The sequence below is a fragment of the Microtus pennsylvanicus genome, chromosome 13 (genome assembly GCF_037038515.1).
Source record: "Microtus pennsylvanicus isolate mMicPen1 chromosome 13, mMicPen1.hap1, whole genome shotgun sequence".
NCBI lineage: Eukaryota > Metazoa > Chordata > Mammalia > Rodentia > Cricetidae > Microtus > Microtus pennsylvanicus.
Window position 1 is genome coordinate 83,414,219 of NC_134591.1, and position 13,818 is coordinate 83,428,036.

Genomic DNA, 13,818 nt, shown 5'->3' on the forward strand with positions numbered 1-13,818 from the left:
GTGTGCGCGGATGAGTGTGTGTGTGTGTGTATCTGTATGTGAGTGTGCACGGACGAGTGCAGGCGCTCATGAGGGAAGAAACTGGATTTCACTGGATTGTGAGCTGCCCAGTGTGAGTGCTGGGCACCATACTTGGTACTCAACCATCTGTAAGCTCTAAGCCATCTCTCCAGCCCCTTCTTTTTTAATTTTAAAAATATGGAGTGCTTCAAGAATTTGTGTCATGCTAATCTTCACGTTGTTCCAATTTTAGTGTATGTGCTGCCAAAGCAAGAGCCTTTCCCTGCCTTTGGGTTTTTGTTGTTGTTTTGGTTTTTGAGACAGGGTTTCTCTGTGTAGCCCAGGTTGTCCTGGAACTAGCTCTAGTAGACCAGGCTGGCCTCGAACTCCCAGAGATCCGCCTGCCTCTGCCTCCCGAGTGCTGGGATTAAAGGCGTGCGCCACCACCGCCTGGCGCAGAATATTCTTTTATGTGTCTCAACTTTCAGCTTCTCTGCGGCACAAGTGCATGGGTGCCAGCACTCGCAGCAGCCTTCCCCGGAGGTCTCCTCATGTATCCAGCATATTCTTAGTCCCACCCCACCAGCCTCCTAGATACTCCATTTCCCGTGCATCTCAACCAGGAGCAACCACAGAACAGCCCTTTCTGGTGTCCTGGCACCTACTGAGGAACAGAGTAACCACTCTCGGCACGTATGTTAAGTTTTGGGTGGCATCAGCCACTGCTCATCATCCTGGACACGGAGAGAACAGAGCTGGAGACAGAGGAAGCACAGGGCAGAGGGTAGTGTGTGCGGCAAACAACTCACAGGAAAATCTCATCCACTAAATTGTTAGCCGGGACTGTCAATATGGTTCTGCAAATAAAGATGCTTGTATGCAAGGGACCCAAGCAGAAACATTCTGTGGTAGGTGGGGGGGGGGCACAGGCTTTCCCCTCCACCACCTGAAAATGATGGTGCTGGCATTAGGTCCACATGAGCTTATGCCGAGGATCTGTGGGGAGTGGACTCTGGCTATCAGATATACGGCTCCTGCCCATTCTACTTTCCCAGGAGAGTAAGTATATTGTAAGTGAGCTCGGTCACTCGGAGTCTTATGAGTTTTAGCTATCAACGGAAGCTACATAACCACTAAGAAATGACCCTCTGGTACTCTCCTGCCACCTACTCAGTGTTGTGTAAACCGGGCCCTGGGACTCAGTGTGGAAGGGAAACGGCTTCCTCCAGTGGCTGATAGACTCCGAGAGGACAGAATGAGAAACACCAACTGCTTGAGGATCTTGTGTGTTTTAGGGGGCTGTGGGGCCCACATGCCCAACCTGAATCTTTGTCCTGAATGCTGAGAGCCTCAGACCCTGCACTGAGAAGTGAGGTCAGAGAAATCTCTCAGCACTCAGGTTAAGTACGTGGGTGTGAAGCCTCTAGGTGTGTGCACAGGCTTCCTGGAGAGGGAACCCATCCCCACTACCACCACCACCATCAGGCTAGGGCACTGTCTCTAAAGCCATAATCACAAACACAGCCACCTCCCGCTTTCTATGCACACGCAGGACCATTCTGGTCCTGGGCTCTCCCTCCAAGCCACGTGGAGCCCTCACCACCAGAGGGCCCAGCCGTTGGCACAGGTCGGAGACCCTGTGGCCTCTCCTGACTGCTTGTCCACTGCATGGGCAGTGCTCCTTCGGATGTCAGGGTGAGCCCAACGATGCTCCCTCAGGTTCTTGGGAAATGGTGGTAAATCAAGTTCTCAGGAGAAAGCCTGGGCTCAGACACAGCGTAGGGACCCACAGCCCACCCCTTCCGCTCTCCAAGGAGGATATGTAAGGGGAGGGCTGGGCAGTGGGCAGAAGACCACAGGTGGTAATGGGGACGGCCCAGTTAAGCCAAGCCCCCTGTCCTGAGTTGTAACGGCAGCAACTTGAACTACTCTGGACTACTCCAACAGTAGATCCTGGGCTGCAGAAGTGAGGTCCTGGTACACAGATGACAGGAACGCAGAGGGACCGCAGGCTGAAAGATGCCTGCCTCCCTTCCTCTCCAGACACAACAAACCCTGTACAGCCGACCTTTCATGCTGCCCACACACGCACACAGCTGGGGAGAGTTTTGGTGGAAAACTTTTTTTCTTTTCAAGACAGAGTTTCTCTGTTTCGTCTGTCCTGGAACTTGCTCTGTAGACCAGGCTGGCCTTGAACTCAGAGATCCACTTGCCTCTGCCTCCCGAGAGCTTGGACTAATGGTGTGCACCACCACTGCCCGGCTCGAAAATTAAAGCATTTTAATGAGACTGCAGGCACAGTTTATAACTGTATTTTAGAGTTTGGGTAGTTAGTGGGGAAGATGAAGTAAGCTTGGGTTGGGGCAAATGATTCTGGGAAGAAGGGCTCTGCCTGCGTAGGGACTCGAGGGGAACCACCCTTAGCTTCTGTCAGAAGCCCTAGGGTGGCAGGTGAGGACAGGAGCTAGCCAACTAGCATGACACGTTGGGGTTAGCTGTTGCAGAGCCCTTGGAATGAACCTATCCTGGGGAATGTTGTTTGTTCCTGGCCCCTGTGAAGTTCCCTACACTAGCCTCCCTTAGAGCCTGTCATAGCAGGAGATCTCCTATTCCCACGATTCTAGATGCCAAGGTCTCATCCCATTCCTGCGAAGAAAAGACTGCATCCCAGGCACTGATAGTGGGGTCTAGCGTAAGTCCTGGGCAGGAAGGCAGGGCCAGTGTCCCTGACAGGTACTGGCCTCCAGGCTGGCAGAGGACCCTAGTGAAAACCGCTTGACAACATCAGCCTCCCAAGACCCCTCCCGAACCTTCCGAAGCCTTTGAGAATCCTGCCTGCACCAGCCTCTCCTCTCTTTCTTTCCACCCACTTTCTAGGCACAAGCAGGACCCGGATGGTCCTGGGCTCTCCTCCAAGCCATGTGCCGTCCTCACCAGCAGAGGGCCCGGCCTCTGGCGCAGGTAGGAGACCCTGTGTCCCTTCTCTCGCGCATGCTCGTCCTGGGTCTTACGTCTTCAACCTGCCCTCTGACACTGTCCATCTCCCCGCCAAATGCCGCCGAAAGACCACTGTGTGCTCAAAGCCACAGCCTTGTGGTGATACACAGGTGATACAACCGGAGATGATTGCCATTGCACCTGCGGCTACCAGGGTCGCCGCAGGGTTCCCGGGAGTCAGGCGAGGACGGTACCCAGCTACCCAGCGTGACCACTAGGGAAAAGCAGGACCGGCACCCTATCTCCCCCCACCCCACCCCATCCCACCCCCGAGAAAAACCTCGGCTTCGGCAGCGGCGGAGCCTCCCTCACTGGGCTAGGGAAGAGGGACCCTCGGGTGGACGGGGCAGGTCGATCACGGCTCGGGCGGTCTGGCCTCCGGCCGCACCGACTGCGGGGCGCGGGTCCGCTCGCCCGAGGCCGTACAAGCCTTAGCGGAGAGCGCCCTCTCGCGGCCAGAGCGGAAGGCGGCAGTCACAGTCACCAGGTAAACGGTGCCGGGAGTCAGGCCTTGGATGGTGGTGCTGTTTTGGCCAGCGGGCACCTCCACGCGCTGCAGGGAGCCGCATGGCAGAGGCCCGAGCTGGATATGGTAGCCGAGAGCGGAGTCCGGGCCGAGCGCGGGGGCCCAGCTTACGCGGAGGCTGCGTGGTCTGGTATGCGAGATGACGATGCGTTCCGGCCCGACCTCCTCTGCGGAGGAAGAGAGTGGTTGGTTGGAGGGGCGCCCCTCGCATGCCACCCTGCCCGCCCATGAGATCCCCCAGCTTCACCTTGCAGCGTGCGTACTCGCACGTACTGGGGCCGCAGAGGGTGCACGTTGGACTCGGGCAGCAGCGCTACTTCATAATCCGTGTCTGGATTGAGGTCGGTCCAGATCCAGCTGGTGGCATTCCCTGGCAGCTGTTGGCGTCTTGCGGCTGACAGTTTGTCACTGGGCACCAGCTCCAGCACGTAATAACCAGAGTCCGCAGTCAACAGGGGCGGCCAGGACAGGCGGAAACCATTGGACAGAATCTCTGAGGCACGAAGCTGCTGTGGCTGCATCGCATCTAAGGATGGTGTAGTGCTGGGGTCAGGAAAAGGAAATGTTCTCCTTGTCACAGAGTGGGGCTCTCACTGATCCCTAGGGGACCCGAAGATTGGGGCCCTGGTAAGACTGGTGGGGCCTTCTACCAAGGAGAGGTGGGCGCCAGGTGGGTATTCACCACCCACAGGTGCTAATGACTGTAAAACTCTAACTGGGCTTGTGGAAGGACAGTCCCCAGCTCCTGGTCACATCATAAACTTCTCTGCCTACTTCATCATCAGACCTGACCTGTACAATATAGGGGCTACTCCTCACAGAAAAACAAGCTGGATGAAGGTCTCTCAAAGGTGACAAGGTCTACGGTATTATCTGAGAACACAGGACTGATGTGGGAGGTCCTTCTGTATATGTGTTGCTTTATTGGTTGATGAATAAAGCTGCTTTGGCCTATGACAGGGAAGAATATAGCCAAGTGGGAAATCTGAACAGAGATAGAGGGAAAGATAGGCAGAGTCAGGAAGACACCATGTAGCTGCCGAAGGAGACAGACACCCTGGAACCTTTACTGGTAAGCCACAGCCTTGTGGTGATACACAGGTTAATAGAAATGGGTTAATTTAAGATGTAAGAGTTAGTTAATAAGAAGCCTGAGCTAATATAGTTTCTGGTGCCCAACATTGGGCACCATTTGTAGGCAGAGACTGCTTGTTCATTTCCCAGCTGCTCAGACCCAAATAATCACCCAAAAATCATATTATTTACAATATTATTTGGCCAATAGCTTGGTTGTATTCTTTGCTAGTTCTTACATCTTGAATTAACCCATATCTATTCATCTATATATCGCCATGAGGCTGCGGCCTAACGTCCGGCATCTGTCACCTTTGGCAGCTACATGGTGTCTCCCCGACTCCGCCTACTGTCTCCCCATATGTCTGTTCAGATTTTCTGCCATTGGCTGAAGCAGCTTTATTCATCAACCAATAAAGCAACACATATACAGAAGGACATCCCACATCAGAGGACCTGTCCCCCAAGCTGAGTGCTCAGCACAAATCTGTTGTGAATCATATTCTAAACAGCTGTGCAGGAGGGAAACAGATCAGAGCCTGCAGTCAGGAGATGTGAGACTACATGTTAGTGGCCCAGGAACAGTGGAAATGTGATAACCCCAGGAGCAGCCAGACCTAAGGTTAGAGAGAGGGTGGGACCCTTCCTCTATAAGAGAGTGGAAAGGGGGACCCCAGAACGAGCTTCAGGGCTCGTGACAACAAACATTGTCAGCCGTCTGACTAGTATGCAGGTAAGGCTGGGTAAACCCATCCAGATCTTGGCTTTCTTCCTTGCTGATACTGGGTGCTAAGTTTGGTCAGCTGGGCACCCACTTTCCTGTTCAGCCTCCCACTCAGATTCTGACCTTAGCTACAAGTTCCCCACCCTAATATTTATCTCTGATGTCAGCCTTTTCTCCTTCTGCCCTCTCCAGGTTCATCTGGGCCTCTTGGCCCAGGGGTTACCAGGTGATGTCCCTAGGGAATCTCTTGAGGCAGACCTTTCACCCTTTTCCAACCCACAGATAAACCCATTCCTGTTCAGTGTAGATGATTAACCCTGGTTAACCCACAGAAAGAGACTTGGTAAGAGGGCTACCTTGGAGTGATAGCATTTTTCAGTGCCTATGACAGCTAAGCCAGCCAGCAGCCCCTTAGTCTCTACCCCTTCTCTTTGGGAGGTCAGATGTATGAGGTCCAGAAGAAAGCCAGTGCTAAGCTCCTACAGTGTCTTCCCTGTTCTGGCTTCCCCAGCAGTTCCTACAATAAACACAAGTGAAAGAAAAACAGCAGGAGACGATCCCTGACTACTTGACTCTCCTTTCTCTGGGAATGGTGGGCCTGGCAAGCCACTTGGTCCTAACACACACACACACGGGCACATGATGTCAGAGAGATCCCTGGGGAAGCCTTGGACCTCTTATCCACACCCCCCCACCCAGAGTAACCCTCAGTTTATTGGTCTTACATATGCCAGAGAGTCACATCTTGAAGTGGTGACTCCGACCTGCCACAGTCTCTTTATCGCCCAGGTGACAGGGTACATGAAGGCACCCAGAAGGACTATGTTCCTGGACAGTGTGCAGAAAACACGTGGGTCACCTCCTCACTGCTGCATCTACAAGGGCATCTGGCTCATGAGTTTCCCCTGAAGTCTGCAGCCAGCTGTCAGCCAGGGAGGCCCTGGCTCTCCCCACCTACCAGTGATGGAGCCCCGAAGTTCTGGAGCGATGATCTGAAGGTCATCCACATCCACAAAGTGCAGGTGCTTCTCAGCAGGAGCTGAGGCAGCCGCCGACAGCTCCAACAGGTTGCCCCGGCCAGTGCTGACGATGAAGACGGTGACACCCAGGTCCTTGAGATCCTGCATAGGGGGCCCTACGGGATCACTGGAGCCTCCATCGGTCACCCACACCAGGACTTTGGGAACCCCTGGCCGGGCACCTGCTGCTTCGGCAAACAGTTGCTCTTTGGCATAAGCCAGTGCCAAGCCTGTATTGGTGTCACCCATACGTTGGGACGCCACACGTACAGCATCCTGTACAGCCTGGCCTGAGCTGTACTGGTCGAAAGTAAACTCTGTGTGCGGCCGACTGCCCACATGCACCAGGCTAGCACGCACAGCCCCGGGGCCAAAAGGCATTGCAGACACCAGCTGCCCCACGAATTCCCGAACTCTGGAGAATTCATAGTGTGACACGCTGGCTGAGCTGTCCAACAGGAACAACAGGTCCCCCTGAGGGGCTGACGCTGTGGCACCTGGAGGAAAAGACAAAGGGTTCAGTCTAGGTGGTAACCCCCCCCCATACAGCCCCATGCCCGGGGCAGAGCCACCTTCAAAGGCCTGAACTTTCCCTAAGCATATGATTGCCTCTGTCCAAAGATACTGGTAGTAGAACCCCCAGAATGGTGCTATAAGCCAACAATAGCTCCTGGCTGTACAATAGCTGTGTACCTAGGGCACCGTGGGCTGCCCTCTTGTTCCTTATGTGGGTGCTGACACTCTCCCCAATAGACCCTGCGTGCAGGTGGAGCCGAGGGTTCAGGCCTAGGTCTCCTGCAGGGCCCTGAGCCACATGCATTGTGGCTATTAGGCTGTTTTCAGAAGGGCTACCTCCAGGGTGGAGTTAAAGCTAGGTAGTCAGTTTCCAGGTAAAGCAATGGGCTCTGAGCATGCCCAGCAACAGAGACAACAAGGCAGGATAGGCGAGCAAAAGTGAAGGGATGGGGAAGATGAACCAGTGCACAGCCAGCCCTCCCCACCCATCTGACTGCCAGGTCGGAATCGTCACCCCAGTAACAGATGACACCTCCCCTCCTCTGTCCCCCATTCTGTTTCATTTGTGCCAAGAAAGCAGGATATTCCTCTCCGAAACAGCCTGAGGGACCAACCATTATCTAGTGAGCCTCCCCTTTTACCCCTTTTTCTTCCAGTCCGGTAGACACTGATCAGTACTGAAAGTACTGATGAGACCTTCCATCACTAAGTCTCAAGTAGGCAGGGGCTCTCAGGATTCCAGCCCTGGCTTTGGGGATTGCCTCTCCTTGTGGGGACATTCCAATCTTCTTACCCCCTTTCTGGTGAGAAACTTTTCAAAGGTAAGGAAACTGAGGCAGGGAGTGCCTCTCAAATATCTTACTCCACTATCCAGGCCTGAGGGGCGGGGCGGGGCGGGGCAGACCGTGGCCTCCGCACTCTGTGTCCAGCACCGGCTCAGTTGAGTCACCGAGCGCCTGGGAGCGCCCACCGCAGGTGGTTGAGGTGCTGCCATGTGCCCCACCCTCTTCCCCGGCCTTTCCGCCCACTTGTCCCGCGGCTGCACCTGGACAGTCATGACCCGCGTGGGCAGCGGCCGATGGGTTTGTCAGGAATTGGAATCCGGGTTCCACCACACTTACTGCTCTCCACGCCGCTCCGCGCCAGTGCCAGCCGCAAACTCAAAGCCAGGCTGAGCGCAGTCCAGAACAGCATCGCGCATGGAGTGGCGGGCTCTTGATCGCAGCTGGCAGCTAACTTGCCATCCTACCGCAAGCAAGGCAGGCCCACCCACCTCTTAGAAGCCACACCCGCTCCCTTGGCCACGCCCCTGCGTGGGAGGCGCGTGCACTCTGTCGCGCGCGCTCAAAGACCAATCTGCACGGACTGCACAGCGGTGCGTGCCCCAGCGGTCCCAGACTTGCGGTGACAAGCAACAGCCACAAAAGAATATACATGTGGGCATGCGCTAACATTCCCATCTCTCTTCTTTAGGCTGTGATAATGTGTCGTCCATATTCTTCACCTCTCTCCTCTCCCCTCACAGCTTCTGATCTGCAAAACGCCTGAAGTCAGAACCGAGAGAGTCTTAGAAGTGGGGCTATACAAAGAAGCAACCTCCCCTCAACCAACAAGGACCCAGCTGGGTGAGCAGCCGGGTTTCTCCGAAGACTGACCAGTAGAGACACTGTTTCAAGAGGATTTAAGAAGCTTCTTAAAGAATGAAAAGCCCCGCCTTGCCAGCACTCTCACCCGAATTCTTGGAGGAAAATACATAAGCCAGACAGTCAGAAGCTATCCAGTGTGACCATAAAGGCCTATTGCTTCCCTATACACTGGCTACGCCCTAGCCAGACCTCAGCGGGACCAGAGACCCACTGATGATCCAGAGCTGGGCCTGCAGTCAATACCAAAACTCAGACCAAAGTGTGGTTCTCCACAGGATACTGAGCCCTTAGAGAAGGCTGCTTGCCAGCCTGGTCTACAAGAGCTAGTTCCAGACAGTAAAGACTGTTACACAGAGAAACCATGTATCAAAAAACCAGTGGGGAGAGGGATGGGGGCAGGGGAGGGGGCTGCACGTCTGGTGCCCTCCTGAGATTCTTCGCTGTGGAGTAACGATAGTGATCAGGATGGAGGCACACATGATGGGGGGGTGTCTGGCAGGATGTCCCCTCCCTTCCCACTCTCAGCAAGAGGATGCTCAGCTGGGAGGACGGATGGGATTCAATGGTTTTCCTTCCTCCGTTTCTGGCAGGTGAGACGCTGTGGGGGCCTTGAGGACTGTGCCTGAGTTTGGCTTTGCCTAAAAAAGGAAGCATACAGCTGAGCCTGAGCGGCTTGCTGCAGGAACAAGTAAGAGCTATGTGTGGCCGCCGTCCCCCACCCGCTTGCCGGGAATCTTGGCAGTGGGTGTTGGCTTCGTTCCACAGACCTCAGGCCTCTGAATGGACCAGAAAGTGCTTGATGCTTCTGCCTGAGCCTTGAGGACGGGAGCAGTGTGTGTGGGTCTCTCAAAGAGTGTGCCTCACAGGGGCCACCAGCTAACTCCCGGCTCTCAAAACACAAGGTTGCTGTGGAGATGGCACTGTGAACAAGCAAAGGACTTGGGGGTTGCGGGGAGGGTGTCCAGCAGAATCATTTCATCTAACCCTTACTCTGCTGGGGACCTGGGTCTTAGAGAAAGCAGAGGTTCATAGCCCTCAGGCCTATAGACACACCTCAGCCTGCCCTGTTTCCATTCCTTCTGGAAAAAGTGAGCAGATCTTGGCTGTGACACTGGCCCTTGAGGAAGCAGCTGCCCTCCTTCTTCTGGCCTCACCATCAGATGGAGAGGGCACAGGCGGCCTAGTCTCCACCCAGCCCAGTCCAGGCTGGGCTACCTGCCTGACTTGAGCTCAGGCTGAATTGCTCCTGCTGCCAGATTCCTTGGGACACCCCTTCCCATCATCCCCCCCCCCCCCATCAGCCACCAGAAAAAGCCTGTCCTTTTGTCTCGCAGTGGTCCCCACCTCTGGAAGACATTCAGACATCCTAGGGAGTAGGGGTCAGCCAGGGGTGCAATGGTCATGTTCAGGGCTGGGCTTGAGGCCTACCAAAGGAAAGACAAATAGTTCAGAAGCCTTTTCTCTAAAGGGAGATAGGCTCAGGGTAGGGGAACGGGCAGAAATGTGGTCACAGGCAAAGATGGGCCAGGCCAGGGTGACCTTTAACCCTCAGTCCTCGGCCCCCAGGGACTGCCCCTGCCTGTTCCTGTCAAGGACAGCCCTTGATGCTAATTCTATTCCGCAACAATGGCTTTGGCTGGAAACAGGGAGTCCCTGTGCTTGACTTCCTGGAGCAGTCGGCCTGCCCTGTCTGTCTGCAGGCAGGTGGAGGGGTTTCCTGAAGTCTAGAGACACTGCCCTTAGCACAGTGCCCCTGCTTTCAACCAAGGACCCTAGGGAATGTTCCTTTCCTCCCACAGTCAGGCTTCTGCAGAGAAGAAGGGCCTTTTGTCCACAGATGGCTGTGGTCATGCTCAACCCCAGGGAAAAGGGCAGCTCCTAGGGCCTCTGACCCGACCCTTGACCCCACAGAAGGACAGAGCTGCCTGCCCTAACCCCTGCCTCACCACCCGAACTATGAGCTGTTGTTTGTCATATTTTTGTGTTTTGTTTTTTTCACGGAGGAACACTGTGGACTTCCTCACTGACTCATGCTTGGCTAGCTTTCTTATATAGCCCAGGACCACTCGCTCAGGTAATGGCTTTGGTCCTCCTACAACAATTAACACACAAAATAATCCCCTACAAACCAGTCTGATCCGAGGATCCCTCAACTGAGACTTCCTTTTCAGATGGCTCTGGCTATAACTAGGATGGGTGCCGGGCGGGGGGACTTCTCCCACTTCCACCAGACTGAACTGCTCTGAAATGTCTCCTTTCTTTCTCTCTCTCTCTCTCTCTCTCTCTCTCTCTCTCTCTCTCTCTCTTTCTTTCTTTCTTTCTTTTGAGACAGTATTTCTTTGTGTAGCCTTGGCTGCTGTAGAGCTGGCTCTGTAGACCAGGCTGGCTTCTAACTCAGAGATCTGCCTGCCTCTGCCTCTCGAGTGCTGGGGTTAAAGGTGGGTACCACCACCTTCCCACTTGTCATGTAATTTGAGTCTAGCATGAAAACCCAAGCACACACCAGAACACAGAAGCAGGAAATGGTGGGACCAGCTCTTGGAGGCCTGGGGCAGCGGAATGGGCTGAGCCTGAACCCTATGGCCCCATCTCGCAGCAGTCAAGGCGCAGCCAAGAGTGTCAGGGATCTCAGCTCCTTCCTGCTATCTATTTTACTTTCTTTTAGACCAGCTCTGGTGGTGCAAGTTCCAGAACCTGAGTCTGAGGATTGGGTCTGTAGACCTCGGGTCCTGTTTTACCCTCAGGGATCAGAGCTGACCCCAATCTACTTCCCTTGCAGCTAGAGCATCAGGGAAGACAAATGGCTTGGTGAGCAGCCTGAGCATAGGGTGCATGCAAATGACCCCTTTATTTACCAGTCCATCCCCCAGTCTCTGCACTGAAGACACAGGCACGGGGCCAAACCCCGTGCTCCAAGTCCTGCTGCAAAGTGAGGACTCAGCAGGAAAGACCCATGTTAGCAGAGACGCAGGGTGTTATCTAATTATTTGTTTGCTTGCTTGTTTGTTTGTTTGTTTTCAAGACAGGGTTTCTCTGTGAAACAGTCCTGGCTGTCCTGGAACTCACTGATATCCGCCTGCTTCTGCCTCCCGAGTGCTGGGATTAAAGACATGTGCCACCACTGCCCAATGGTGAAGGGTGTTGTTATGATTTGAATCTGCAATGGTCCCCAGACTCATGTTTTTAACACTTGTTCCCTAGTTAGTTTTTTTTTTTGGTTGTTGTTTTTTTTTTTTTTTAATTTTTCGAGACAGGGTTTCTCTGTAGCTTTTGGTGCCTGTCCTGGAACTAGCTCTTGTAGACCAGGCTGGCCTCGAACTCCCAGAGATCCACCTGCCTCTGCCTCCCGAGTGCTGGGATTAAAGGCGTGCGCCACCACCGCCCGGCCCTAGTTAGTTTTTTGAAGTTCATGAAGCTTTAGGAGTCTGTGAGCCTTTAGGAGTCTGTGCCTAACTATGGGAAGGTTTTTGAGGGTTAAAGACCAGTTACTGGCTCATGTTGCTGCTTCCTGGTCTGCTGTGATAGGAAGTACCTTTCATTGCTATGGTCTGAACGACTTTGCCCTGCCTTCCCTACCATGACGAACTGAAACCTTTTGAGACTTTGAGCTGAAGCAAATCTTAAGTTGTTCCTGTCAGTTGTACTATTGTGGTCACAGATACACAAAAGTAACTAATACACAGGGCTGCTTATTTTCCCTGAAAAGGGTATAATTGTGTGAGATGGAGACCCCGTGGTAGGAGCTACGAGAAGGCAGAGGCAACGGCAAATGCCAAGAGCTGGGGGACTGTGGGTAGGAACACGTGTATGTGGCAGGCTGCTTGGGCTAGGACACGGGAAGCACGCCAGGCTGTGTGGCCTTCAGACCACAGGGAGGATGATGCGACTCTGAGTACCAGGAGAAGCTTGGAGGGTGTGGAAGTCAAGGACAGCTGATTCCATGCTCCTAGAAAAACAGTCTCAGAGATGGGCTGCAAGCCCCAAATGTGCCGCTAGCTGGCCAGTAATGATCCATCCTGACGTGGGACCCCCAGATTTGGGTCCTGGCTGGATTGCTTCTGTAAGAGGTGACCCAGGTTTCCTGTCCCATCCTGAGGAGGGTCCAGATAGCCTTGAAAGGGAATCTTCCAGCAGTGGGGACCTAAAAGAAGGGGGAGTGGCTTCCACTCTCAGGGCCAGCACCAGTTCTGCCTGTTCCTACTCAACACCCCCAACCCCCTCACTCCAGGGCTCAGTTCCTGCCTCTACCAAAGCCCAACCCACGTCTGGAAGGAGAGCAAGGCTAGAGTTTAAGCCCAGACCTAAAGCTGGATGAAGGAAACTGGCTAAACCCAGGGCCCCTCCTGGCTGGTACTGTCTGAGGGTGTGTCTGCAAATACTTTGTGAATGAATACATGGTTTAAGGAAGGTGGGAATCTCCCTGTGCCCAGTCTCTTCACCTGTGGTGATGCTCTCACCCAAAGATAAGAGGAATATAGGCAGGACACAGCCATACATGTGTGCATACACCACCCAGGCTCCCTTTTATAAGGCAGGCCCACAGTTACTGGAAAGGAGCAAGCATTCCCACCTTGCAGCTTATCTGTAGCCCTGAGGAACTGGAGAGAAGAGTTGTTTAGCAGCGGTGGCAAGAAATGAGTCACACCGTGCAGCAAACCCACGTGGGAGTTTATTGATGGGGAGATAAAGGCCCTTAGAACAAAGAGGCTGCTCTGGACTTTCAGGCTAGAGTCTAGACACGAGGATCCTAGGCACGACCTGTTCATGTGGTGGTGGAAATGGAAGGGCCCCCGAAGGAACAATGACCCCAGACCTGTGCCTGCTGTGTGGTGAGCCAGGTTGTCTGCTCTACCGGCTGGCATAGCCCTATTCTTCACAGATAAATACAGACCCTAGACCCTTCTGCAGGCCTCATACAGTCTCCACAGCATTCTTCTTCTTCTTGTGTGTGTGATGCTGTGTGAATGGAACCTAGGTCATCTCTTTGCCTCACGTAAACACCACACTACACCCTGCTACACCCAGCACCATTCACAGAGCAATGGTGTTTTCTTTTTTTTGTCAACAGTCTTATTTTGTAGCCCAGGCCGGCCTCAAACTCACAGCAGCTCTTCTGCCTCAGCCTCCCTAGTGCTGAGATTGCAGGTGTAAACCATCATGCCCTGCACACAGAGTTCCTTTGGGAAATGCCCGGAAAAATCAAATTAAATTAAATAACAAGAAAATCTGAAAGACCGGGCTAAAGTAGGTCATCCCACTAGCCTCCTTTAGACTTTCCCAGGGCCACCTGGAGGACGCCCAAGGCCTCAAGATGGG

General features: G+C 53.9%; 1 protein-coding gene across 1 annotated transcript; it reads right to left on the minus strand.

Annotated features, from left to right (window-relative positions):
* Positions 1–2,296: 2,296 nt before the first annotated feature.
* On the minus strand, positions 2,297–8,127 carry Vwa1 (von Willebrand factor A domain containing 1). The gene is made up of 4 exons (XM_075945376.1): positions 7,978–8,127; positions 6,280–6,837; positions 3,771–4,049; positions 2,297–3,690 (listed from the first exon to the last, which is right to left on the minus strand). The coding sequence occupies exons 1-4, from the start codon at positions 8,048–8,050 to the stop codon at positions 3,353–3,355; spliced, it is 1,248 nt and encodes a 415-aa protein (XP_075801491.1). The 5' UTR covers positions 8,051–8,127; the 3' UTR covers positions 2,297–3,352.
* Between the last annotated feature and the right edge of the window lie 5,691 nt (positions 8,128–13,818).